This window comes from Papaver somniferum, chromosome 9, assembly GCF_003573695.1.
Source record: "Papaver somniferum cultivar HN1 chromosome 9, ASM357369v1, whole genome shotgun sequence".
Taxonomy (NCBI): Eukaryota; Viridiplantae; Streptophyta; class Magnoliopsida; order Ranunculales; family Papaveraceae; genus Papaver; species Papaver somniferum.
This window is the reverse complement of record NC_039366.1, coordinates 73,276,735-73,289,519: the sequence shown is the minus strand read 5'-3', so window position 1 is coordinate 73,289,519 and position 12,785 is coordinate 73,276,735. Positions and strand designations below refer to the sequence as shown.

Sequence of the window (12,785 nt, the reverse complement as noted above, 5' to 3'; positions counted from 1 at the left end):
GATGTTATGCGGTTAAACAATAAGTGACGCATTGAAGGCGTAAAAAACCTTTTATATGCATAACTACTTATGCAGATAACCTAAAAAATGCATAACAGGTCATGTTGTCAATGTTGGATCTGCATAAGATGTTATGCATTAAAACAATAAGTGACGCAAGGAAGGCGTAAAAACCTTTTTATATGCATAACTACTTATGCAGATAACCTAAACAATGCATAACTTGTCATGCTGTCAATGTTGGATCTGCATAAGATGTTATGCAGTTAAACAATAAGTGACGCAGGGAAGGCGTAAAAAAAATTTTATACGCATAACTACTTATGCAGATAACCTAAACAATGCATAACAGGTCATGCTGTCAATGTTGGATCTGCATAAGATGTTATGCATTAAAACAATAAGTGACGCAGGGAAGGCGTAAAAAAATTTTATATGCATAAATACTTATGCAGATAACCTAAACAATGCATAACAGGTCATGCTGTCAATGTTGGATCTGCATAAGATGTTATGCATTAAAACAATAAGTGACGCAGGGAAGGCGTAAAAACCTTTTTATATGCATAACTACTTATGCAGGTAACCTAAACAATGCATAACAGGTCATGTTGTCAATGTTGGATCTGCATAAGATGTTATGCAGTTAAACAATAAGTGACGCAGGGAAGGCGTAAAAAAAATTTTATATGCATAACTACTTATGCAGATAACCTAAACAATGCATAACAGGTCATGCTGTCAATGTTGGATCTGCATAAGATATTATGCATTAAAAGAATAAGTTACAATGTCTTTTGCATCATTTTGTTTAGTGCATAAGACAATATAAGGGAAAATTTAGCTGCATAACTTTTTTTCTGTTTCTTCTACTTGATTTTTTCTTCTTCGTCTGTTTCATCCATTTTTGTTGAAATGTATTCTAGGGTTTAGTCAAAAATGATTTACTTCTTTGAATCATCGATTATAAATGATTTATTTCTTTAAATGATGGAGAAAAAATCTTTGCAGATCCGTTACAGAGGTTAATGGAGGAATAGGGAAAGAAACCGGCGGAGAAGAAAAACAATTATGCCCAAAAACGATGAAGGGTAATAGAGTCTTTCAGTACGTTTTAAATATTTTTAAATAATTATGGGTGCGACTGTATCAGAAATTAATTGTGGGCCTGGCGGTAAGAATTTTTTTTTTTTGGGCCTGCGCCTAAGTTTTCTTTGGCCGCCAAGAAGAACAGTGTTGCGGCGAAAGATTTGAGCATAACAAAGAAAAGAGAAGAGAAGACGACTCATTCGGTTTAATCTCTCTATCTTGACTTATTCGTTTTTATGGGTTTTGAGAAATCCATTCTCATGTATTGCTAGATTTTTATAATTAGGGTTTAATGTTTGAAACCACTTTGGGTATTAGGCTACTTTGATTGAATTATATAGTAATAGACCATTATGATTTGAATGTGATTAGTTCTTGAATAATTGTTTATTGATTTAATGATAATATGAGTTGTCGCTTCACCTGTTTCTTATAACCTTTGTGCATAATTGTTAGGTTCAAAAATATATTTGTCTCATTATTTGATATTCCATACTTGGGTTAATTTCTTTGATGGGTTATGCTTAGAAGAGCCATGTAATGTTTGTGAATCGATATTTTAGTTTCGTATAATTTTCTCGCTAATGCAATTTGATGGTGCATGCTTTGATTTATTCTTTTGATGTGTCATGCTTAGGGTGTCCTGGCGATATTTGCGATTCTAATACTTATAATAGGTGATGTCGATAGAACGAATGATAATTAATGAGTTATGTTTCATTTTAGTAATTGAATAGGAAATAGTGGTGGATACATAAAACCCTGGTTACCGGCTTTTCCATTGGATTCACTCTATTAGTTTTGTTTATTTTCTTTGTTTTATAATTCTAAAAATCCAAAAACATTGTTCCTGATTAATTTATTAGTTGATTGAGGATATTGATTATTGATATTTCCATCGCTCCCTGTGGGTTCGACCCGTACTTGCCTCTGTCTACTTATTAGACACCGTGCAATTGCGGTTATTATAATATAGGCAGTCTCGAAAGCCTATCATTCATGAGTATGAAAACATAAATAACCGATTTTAGAACTTCAACCACTAAGTTTGCAAACGGGTACGCAAACTATAGCTTCCGGACTTTGGTCTTGTCCAGCAGTTTGCAAATGGGTATGCATATTGTTGTCCCAGACCTTAACTCAGGTAGAATCGTTCGCATACTGGTATGCAAAATTGGTTCCCGGACTTTAACAATTAAAACCGTTCGCATATTGGTATGTAAATAAGGTTTTCGGACCTGAACCATCCCACAACAGTTTGCATACTGTGTTGTATCCAGATAAAGGTTAATTGTTCTAAACTCCCATTTCAATCATTGAAACATCCTTAGAAGACGACAATAGATGTCTCACACAAGCTATTAGCTTATAAGTAATTTTCAAGTGATTGAATGATCAATATGAAACTTTTCGAGTCAGCATCAAATGATTGTCTCACACAAATCATGTAAGATGTTTCAAGGAAATCTTCATATGATCATCTTTTGACTTATTATTTAGTTTTCAACAAATAAATTTTTTCCAACTAAACTCGTTAAGAATATGATGAACGTAGCTAAAGCAAAAATCTTCTAACACATATTTCGAGAAATAAATAACCGAGTTATAATCAGCTCGAAATATCAAATGTGTATAATATAAAATTCTATATAGTTATACGACTTAGTCTCATTAGGAGATAGAATAGAATAGACTTCTGAGTGATGGATAATTTTTAGTTTCCACATACCTTTTTTTGATGAAGTTACTCCAAGCTCTCCTCAGTAGATCTTCGTCTTCAATCGATGAACGTCGTGAAGTCTAAATCTCCACTACACATTCTATCATAATCCGAGACATAGCTATAAGTAGACTAGAAACCAAAACTTATAGTTTTGATCAACTAAACTTGACAAACAAGCTTGAGATAGCAACGTTTGCGAGTTCGACCGAGCAATGCTCTAACAACTTTGACATACCCATAATGGGTCCAAAAGTGACAAATCCTTGTCTTTTCCCTATATATAGGAACCGATCTTAGTTCATTTTTCTTCAATATATAATAAAATAAATTCTACTAAAAACTAAATCAAAATGTGGTGTTGCTCTATATAAAATTTTTCAAATAAATTATACTTGTCCATCTGAAACATATTCAAAATAATTATACTCAATCACTATTTCTCACGTTGGTTGTCTTGAAGTGTTACAACAAATTATGATCGGGGATCTACAATTTTAGCAGAATTGTCTAATGCCCTCGATGCATCACCCCTATGTGTTCAGAACTTCACTGGTTAAATTATGGTTTAGAAATGGAGTATTTTTTATGAGGAAAACAAATATGATCAATATACTAAATTATAGGTCAATTTGCAGTATTGGTGGGATACCTACTTTCGTGTTGGTAAACCAATTCTTAGAGACAATACCCGTAGAGTTCCAATAATGGACATGTACCACAGGATTAAAGAGGCACTGGTAGCGAATGGCCGCTTTCTAGTTTTGTAAATAGGTATCAACAAATGACACTGAGCCACTAAAATGTCGTTGTTCATCCTTGCAATGATTTTCCTGAGTTTTCAGAACCACAGGTACAAATTATTCTTGATTGTTCACTCTGAAGAGTTGTTTTTTACACCCCAAAAATGACCAGAGATGTCTGGTATTGGGGTAAAGACTACTTTTCCAGTTACAACATACAATTGCAATCAACCCCCCATAACAGATGCAAGTCTCTGCATCATATTATGATAGGTTAAGAGAACATCTATGGGAGAGGTTTGAATTAAATGCTCAACATCAAATTACCGAAGTACAACATCTAGGATGGTACAAGACGATTGTGAAGCCTACCATTGGCGTTGACAACGTGCACATTTATGGGTTTGATTTCCCAACGTTAGGACTTGTAGGTCGTAATAGGAAATTCATTCCTAGTTAGCCGCCTCCAGAAGAACCATGCTTTATGACTAAGCCCGCTACAAATGGAAGTTCTTCATCATCTTCATAAAATATGCCTGAAATACGCTGGGAGTTGTCAAGTATAATTTTACAAGGCGGGCCAATCACGATCCCAATTGTTTTTCAAACTATGGAACGTACCTATCCATATTACTATGTGGAGGCAAGTGAAGATCAATTGAAACAAGAGCTTAACAAATTGTATTGGTTAAATCAATAAATGACGAGATTGCACATGCAGACAGTTCAGAAGTGGCAGACAGATATCGTGTTTGGATTGAGCCCAACTATAAATCCTAATGGTGGGGATCATTCCGACAGTAATTCTAGGAGCAATGCATCATGGCACGAGCCTAACGGTACACAAGCGGGAGAAACACAAGTACTAGATACAAAAAACCAAATTGTGTCGGTTTCCCAATATCAAATAATTCAACCATATCTGAGACGCATCTCAACATCATTCTCACCCTGGAACCCGAATGAGGTTTATTATCATGTTGCATCACCACAAACAACCTCTTCTATATTTGTAGGACCTTCAGGTTTACAACCACCCTCTTCTGCCTTCTCAAATTACGAAAATATATGTCAATTCTCAAGTTTGTTGGCAAGTGGGAATATTCTGGGTCTTGAAGAATGGAATCAAGGTGAAGAAGGCAATGATGATCGACATTCGAAAACTTTTAACTTTTATTTCTGCAACTAATGTAATTATAATTTTAATTAATATTTCATTACAATTATTTCTTGTTAGACACTGCCATTTAATTTACTAACTCAGTTAACCAATCGAAAGACCTGTAATTGACCATCTTCATTGAGATGTACCCGGTGGAACAACATCTAGCAAGAAGGGGTTGAACGTGTTAACCGCCTAAGGATTTCGAAACAATCTTGGAAATTAAAACCATATTTTTCCATCTTTGCCATTCATCTAAAGATCTTCTTACCATCTCATGGTTCACCCCTCAATCTAAATCGATTGGCTAGCATGGTTAAAACTACAAACTCACTTACTTCTTTCTTAATTGCCTGAAAACGATTTTGTATGTCGCATACAGCATGACGACTTGGATTACGAGTGTCACTGCAAAACTTTTCGTAAATAACCGCCCAAAAACGGCAGCGCGGATTAACTCAAGCCGCCAGCAGGATTAATTGGACATCGTGAATTGAATTAAACCGCTAGCGGCTGCTGATGATCCGCGTAATTTATGAAGAGACGCATGGCCAACCACAATGGACAAACCATTAAATTTGCCAGTTTGTGCAGTTATTTTTCACTTTCGTTGAGTCCATGGTGGGATCAAAATGAGATTTGTTGAGTCCATTGGAATTGCCCGACACCCCCAATTTTTTTTTTTTTTTTTGTATTTCGAAATCCTCGCGTTTAGGAAAAAAAAAGCAACTCGGATATCTGCAATCTCCTAGTACTAAATCGAGTGTGTTCTTTATAGTGTGGGTACAGTCAAGAACCAGTAGGGATGGAGTCGTGTACCCGTTTGAGAACCCTAAATTTCTTATCTCCTCTCCACCATTTTCGTTCCGGACTTTCTCTCATTCGCCCATTTCTATTCCCAAAACTTAAAAACAAACCTTCGCTCTCAATTTCTTCTTCGGCTGCTCCTCATAACTTATACTGCATCTGTAAATATCACTCTCTATTGTTTATCTGGATTAGTCATTATTGTGGATAAATTAAGAACTGCAATTGATTTTGTTTTTGCAGCTAAAAAGGGTGAAGTAAATTCATTGCCCCGCGGAGCTGGTGAAGCGTTTACTGAAGTCACCCAGAACAGACTACTTCAAGTAGTTTTAGTTTCTCCACAGGTACCCAAATTCTGTACACTTCTAAATCGTGCTAATCTAATTATCCTTGACGGGTTGATAAACTAAATTGAACCACTGGTTAGTAATAATTTGGTAATGCGGTTTCTATAGTTCTGGGTCTAGTGTAACAACAGAAACAAAAATGATTGATGACAAAAACAAAAAACATTGTCTTTCAGTGTAATAATGTTTATAGACAGTTAAAATAAATGGGGTTGAATACAACTTTGGTCATTAAGAGATGTTAGAATGATTATTTGAGAACATAGGCAATAGTCAAGCTTAGTAGAAAATGTGAGAGAAAACCGGATTTTAGTGTTTGGAGTTTTTCTATTTCGGGAATTTGTATTTCTATTAGTACTTCCTAGTGAACTCTTTCAGTTTTTGCTGGTTTTTAGGGCACTCTGATATACCTTGCTGGTTGCACTAAATGTCTTTTGCTTTGCCAGATTCCTGGAAACACAGGATGCATAGCCAGAACATGTGCAGCATCTGCTGTTGGATTGCATCTAGTTGAGGTAAGGGATCCTTTCCCCCCTCCCCCTCTTGTACAAGTTCACTTTTTGTCGTGCGCTTGATATCCTGATTTTTCTTTTGCCTGATGGGAATGCTGTGGAATATCCTTAATGCTGTAGGAAGCTATACTAATCTGGGGTTGGTGGTGAATTCCTGCATTGTTTTCACCCTTTCACCCCTAGGGCCCTTAGATTTTGTACTTTTGTAGTGTCAATGCAAACGACAGTTAAGAAGTTAAATACTGTATAACACTGCACCCACCCCACACCCCCCAAAATTAAGGCTTTATTTCTCATTTTGGTCAGCCAATTTTTTCCAAGATATCAAGCAGGGGCTTAGTCTCTCTGGAATGAGCTCAGGCATACGACTCTACTCTTGTTTCTCAGTAGTTAATACTGACATTTGGAAAATGCTGATGTTATCATTCTGCTTCTTTCTGTAGCCGCTAGGCTATGAGATCGATGATGCAAAACTAAAGCGTGCAGGATTGGATTACTGGCCGTATCCACTAAACTTATTTCTATATACTTCATCTTTTATAAAATTTGGAATATATTATAATTTACTTGAATCGGATGCGCGATCTCTCAGCACTGAGATTAAGGTCAGGGTCAAAAGATTTGATATGCGATAGGATCTTTAACCAACTATATAGATATGTGGTTGTTAAGATTCATACCTCGTGGGCAGAATTCAGAAATTATTACAGGCAACAGGTCTGTTTCCAATACTTCAACTGCTCAATTTTTATGTTACGTCTTTTTCCCCTCAGTCCATTTTATCTCCATTCTCGATTATTATAACATTTTTGCTACAGGAGGGTGCAAAGCGGTTGCTGGCATTTACGAAGAGAGGAACATCGACTCATTCTGTGAGTTTTTCTTATCTTTCCAGCTACGATCTGTTATTCTGTAAAATTTGTGTTCAATGCCAAGAACATATTACAGCTTCCTCATTTCCATCACTTGATGCATATGCTTAATTCTTGTAAGAAATGTAAGGGCTTGTATTTAAATCTCAGGAACAGCTTTGCAGTCAAGCACTTCGTAGTATATGAAACTGTCCAGGCTTTTGGGTTTTCAACCTTTATCATATAGTTTTTGTTATCGTAACTCTGTCCCTGTTTTTAATTTGATGCATATTTGTCTTGCTTTTTAGGATTTCGCATATAGACGAGGTGATTGGCTTGTATTCGGATCAGAAACATCTGGGCTGCCACCGGAAGCTTTGTTTGATTGCCAGAATGAAATTTTAGGCGGCGGAACAATCAGAATACCTATGATTGATACTTATGTAAGATGTTTGAACTTGTCTGTAAGCGCAGGCATTGCTGTATATGAAGCTTCTCGACAACTAAACTATGAGCAGCTTGAAATCCCAGCTGAGACATGTATTGATGATACCAAAGAATCATTTATTACAGAGGATATCTTTGCCTGATTTAGAGCTTATGTATGGCTGCATTTCTTTCTTTTTTTCTCAATGCTTAGGGTAGTAGATGTTTTTTCACTCAAATTCAAATCAACGCAAGTTTAACACAATAGTTTTGGTACCAAATCCTGCTTGCTGTTATCAAATCAGGAATACCTGTAGATTTATCTTAGATGAAGGTGCGTTATTTTCGACCAAAAAGAGCCACAAATAATTTCATCATGAATTCATTATCAATGTGATTCTGTTTCAGTGATTAAAGTGCAGAATCCAGAAAATTTATTGCATTTAAAAACAAGTCAGTTTATAAACTGGATATCCTAGAAACAGATTAAACTTGGCCAACAAAGTTCTCAACTTCCCATGGAGAACCTACTCAATCAAGACTCTTGGTAACTGATCTCATACTCCGCCAGGTTTCCATATCTATTTCCTTGCAAGTGAGTGCATATGGAATGCTGTTATTGCTTGTTTCTTCGCATAAAATTCATGAGTGTCGGATCTATTAACACCACTCTTAATTATGGGACCCAAAGATTTTGTTGCAACCTATGAAATCATATATATATTCATATAGGTAGAAATTGATGCAGGAGGTTGGAAAGTTCAAAACAAGCAAAGAACAGTGAAGTACAGATGCTAGTAAAATGCGGAGCCATAAATAACGAAACCTTTCGCTGCCAACTTATATTTCATTTTATAACCCCTATATTCTTTACACAATGTGGTCTAGATCCTCTAATCTTGAAGTGAAACCCTTGTTCCCGGGGATCTGTAATGCATCATAATGACCACCATGGTACAGTACTCTTACTGGATTCACCTTTGCATACGCTTGGCCATACTCTGCAATGGCTATCAGACCGCCAGCTTCTTCATCATATAGGTACACTGTAATCGGCATCCTGAAAGAAATTTTTATGTCACGACGCTTCATCTCTTTTTGTTCTAATGCTTGTAAGAAAAATATAAAAACTGTGAAAAAGAAACAACAGAGTTCGGGGTTCAAAGGTGGACGAGCTGGATATATCCACCTGAATTAATTAGGATAGGTTGGAGGGCTTATTAACACAGTGCACAACAAGCCTGGAGATGTGGTGGTCAAATAACTATACATGCTACATTACATTTAAATACTTCCACTTTTAGCTTTGGGTACACTAGACTATATGGTATATTCCAAATTGTTTGACAAGATTCATGTCCAGCATCAATCATGGTCATAGATCTGCGCAAAGGGGCGACGAAGAAGCCACGGGCTGTAGCTCAATCTATTACCGAGTTTGGTGCTGGTCAACAAGTCACAAATTTTGGAATACTAGATACAATTAATTGATAGCCCATATAGGAGGGAGAGTGAAGTCGTATAAAAGCTACAGAATAAGACCTGTGTGATATGCATCGCATACCCAATGCTTACAAGCCACCTAACCACATTTCATTGCCAAGCTGTATGCCTGTACATCACATTAGGAGTCCAATCAAGGCTGATTTTCACAGAACATTCTAATCATCGTGTCGATCATCCATTAAAAAGATCTGCTTGTCCTAAAATCTACAGCCCGATCAGCATACTGTTTAGGATTGATTGTAGTGAGGAAAATCCCTATAATTAAAACGTTATCCGCCAAAAAAAACAGTCCTTGTATCAAATCAAAGCTAGCTCTTTAATTCGACAAAGAAATGCAGGCGTTTTGTTCTTAACTGTTGAACATGCAGTATATACCACAGAGTAATAAAGAAAGATCAAACTGACGTAACCTGATCAACCCAACATAGACAACTTGGGCTAAGGGTTCCCCACCACAGGGGTTCAGTTAAGTTTTATGAACCTTGGGATTGGGAATTGAGCTGCATCAGGGAACCAACCCAAAATTCACTCCTAAACAAAATGACACTGCAAATGGGTTTCTTCTTCATAGACTTAAATATAACATGCAATCAGATATCAGAGAACTGAAATGTTAAATTGACATGAAACTAGAAGGTTAGACGAGGAAGTTACAGGAAAGACATACTGGAGAACATGCGAGCACATGAACAATTCAGGCTCACCACCCCAGACATGCGGCTTCTTAATCTGAGAAATATATGTATCAAAATCGCCTTCAACAAACCTGTTACATGTAATGGATTTGATTCATCAATCATATAAAAGTGGGAAATAAAGGAAAAGAAGTCATATCACACCAAAATGTAAGACGAGTCTCTGCCTTTTGCCTAAACAGGATGAAACTCGAGAAGTTCAACCAAGAGTATTCACCTACTTGATCGAAAAATACTCACCATTCAGTCTCTCCCCGCCTTCTAATGAACTCATCAACAACCTGTAAAGGCCGAGCAACCACATGCAAGTTGCCATAAAAAGAAAAGAACAAAAAGAATCCATTATTTTCACTTCCCAAAGTCTTTTAATAGAAGTAACTTAACTAGCAACAGTTTTTGTTCCAACCAAAAGGCCTAATCGTTCTAGGTACCCCTAATTACCTCACCCTATCAGAAAGATTACAACTTACAAACAAGTAAGACTACACATCTCTATAAGAGATTGATGAATCTATGGCAACTGGATCCTATGTATTATTGAAATGGTTAAAAAAAAGAGGAAATATACTCTGTCTCGCAATTCATCTGCTAATTCTCTTTCAAGTGTCTCACTTGGAGATGGTTTACCAGATTGTAAACATGCACCATGAGCCACAGAGCGGAATAGACATCTACCGTCTCCACATATTCCTGCATGTCGTAGAAACTCTCCAAATAAAGCTTAGATATGAGGGAAATAATAGATCCCCACAAGAAGTTTTAAATGGAGAAAATTTAATGAGTCGTCAACGGAAGAGATAATTCACCACATTGATCTGTAATTTTCCCAAATAAATTCTGTTTTAGTAAAGCAAACGAAATTAAATGCTTACCAATTACAGAATAGTCAGTGTAGACTATTTTCCCATGTGAATAGCTTGATAACCCACAATTACCGTTCTCATTTTCTTTTGAGGTTGCTTCAGCATTTAGCGGCCTGAAATTTGAGAAGCAGACCCGAAATCCAGAAATTACACCAGACGAGGCACCTCCTTGTAACCAGGATGAAGTTCCTACGTTGCCCTTGATTTTGCTAACCATTTCTTGTTTTGTCATCAAAAACCTCAAGCTCATATTTTGACACAGTAACACAATCCCAAAACACGATGTCTTGTGTCCCATCAGAACTTACTGAACTTCTTCACCTGCTTATGGATTCCAAATATATATCCGATTACAGAGCTAAACCCAAGAAAGCACCTGCGTTGAGTACCTGAGGACCAATAGAAGAGGAACTCAGGGATCTCGTAGAAATGGTCAAAGAAGCAAATCTTGGTTGGATCTCTTCAGGATGGAAATAGAAGCAACATTCAAGGGGCGGCAACAGAGATAAGAATCCAAAGATCTATCCAAACATTTTCTCCCGACACGTTCATAGAGGTTGATTACGTGTTCAGTGCATGAGGTAGCCGGAAACAATATCATTATTTTGACACGACCGAAGACACAAAAACAGATCTCTTTCCCTGATCATATCAATATTTAATAAAGGCAATGTAGGATCGGTTTCAGCTTTATTACACACACTAACAGAAGATGTAAAAGCTAACTAGTTAGCTATTGTTTTATTTTTATCAGCCACTGGTTAGCTATTGTAAATTTTGCTTATTTATGATGTTATTCAGAACGCAGTCTTGTATCACGTGCCTGTATCATCATACGAAGAAAAAGGTTAAAGGGAGCGAGACTTATTTGAATATATCTATAGATTTATAACGGCCACAAGGAGATTCTAAGGAGTGTCATTTTCAAACCTCTTTACTGCAAGAACAGTGTTTTCTCACACATGTTAAGTAAGGTGGGTTAGAAGAGATGTATTTGAGCTATGCTAGAACACGTGGCAACATAAACAGGAGGAAGGCACTGTCTAACGTGGCCGTTCTACAGTTTGATATCCATATTAGCCTGTCCACACAGAAGTAAGTGTCTTCCAAAAGAAGATATTGGTGACAGCTGACAAGCTGTGAACTTTTTCCCATCTTTACAACTGGCAAGAATATTGAACACGGAAGTTTCTAACCTGAATAAAAGTTTACTTAGAAATATAAACTTCATTGCAGTATTGGTAAAATCTACATAGTCTACAAACAATAGAAAGGAGATATAATAAATAGGGACTAGAAAGATTATTTCAATTTACAACAGAGACATGCAAGATTCTCAATTATGTTGAGTCGCACATTAAAGCAGAATGACATTATTACTCAATACTCACTTATGTGATATTAACTAGAGATAACTGATAATCACCAAGCTGTTCATACTCCATTATAATTTAATTTCTCCAATTGTGCATCAGTTGCCGCGCATTGATCTTCAATTCATTTTAGAAGACATGTACAGTGCATGTGAAAGAAACTCAATTGCTTCGAGCCAGAGAAGCACAAATTACTTAAGACGACTACATGGAAATTTTGTAATTTAACTAGCTCAGAGACTATCTGCACAATAAAGACCTTTAAATAATAATAACACAATCTTCCATTTTTTAACAGACAGAAAAGACAACTACCCTTTTGACAGAAAAGACACTACCCTTTTGTATCTTCAAGTATGCTTTGAAAGAATGTGGTAACAAATACCATCTAAGCCGAAAACAATGTTAAAGCCTAAGCTTAACAATAAATAAAAACATATGCAGAATAAAGACCACAATTTTCCCTTTTAAAATAAACAAAAACGGAAATTCTTTGCAACTCCAAATAAATGCAGGACCAAAAAAATAAATTGAAATCTATGCTGCAATGCGTTTGTTTACTCTCTACATTAAAAACATAGGCAAAGTAAAATCTATCATGCGTTAGACTCTTAAAGATCACCTATAGCATTATCATGAGTTCAGTAAATGTTTATGATACAAATAGATATGCCCATTAAAGTCATCAAAA

At 36.3% G+C, this 12,785-nt stretch overlaps 2 protein-coding genes across 2 annotated transcripts; one reads left to right on the top strand and one right to left on the bottom strand.

Moving 5' to 3' along the window:
* The first annotated feature begins 5,425 nt into the window (after positions 1-5,425).
* On the top strand, positions 5,426-7,852 carry LOC113313511 (putative tRNA (cytidine(34)-2'-O)-methyltransferase). The gene is made up of 7 exons (XM_026562296.1): positions 5,426-5,682; positions 5,765-5,865; positions 6,315-6,383; positions 6,824-6,882; positions 7,037-7,097; positions 7,199-7,252; positions 7,540-7,852. Exons 1-7 carry the CDS (start codon positions 5,520-5,522, stop codon positions 7,819-7,821), a joined length of 789 nt encoding a protein of 262 aa, XP_026418081.1. The 5' UTR covers positions 5,426-5,519; the 3' UTR covers positions 7,822-7,852.
* Positions 7,853-8,357: 505 nt separating this feature from the next.
* LOC113308033 (OTU domain-containing protein At3g57810-like) lies at positions 8,358-11,025 on the bottom strand (the record flags this gene model as incomplete). The annotated part of the gene is made up of 5 exons (XM_026556504.1): positions 8,358-8,717; positions 9,831-9,929; positions 10,099-10,139; positions 10,427-10,548; positions 10,731-11,025. Coding segments are annotated over 5 exons (747 nt in total), but the record flags the coding sequence as incomplete, so codon positions are not given.
* Between the last annotated feature and the right edge of the window lie 1,760 nt (positions 11,026-12,785).

What these genes read in the sequence shown, in the direction of transcription:
- LOC113313511 (XM_026562296.1), top strand. Translation starts at nt 5,520, where the DNA reads ATGGAGTCGTGTACCCGTTTGAGAACCCTAAATTTCTTATCTCCTCTC. An exon ending in TAGTTTTAGTTTCTCCACAG is followed by an intron (nt 5,866 to 6,314) that starts GTACCCAAATTC and finishes TTGCTTTGCCAG; the next exon opens with ATTCCTGGAAACACAGGATG. An exon ending in GAGGAACATCGACTCATTCT is followed by an intron (nt 7,253 to 7,539) that starts GTGAGTTTTTCT and finishes CTTGCTTTTTAG; the next exon opens with GATTTCGCATATAGACGAGG.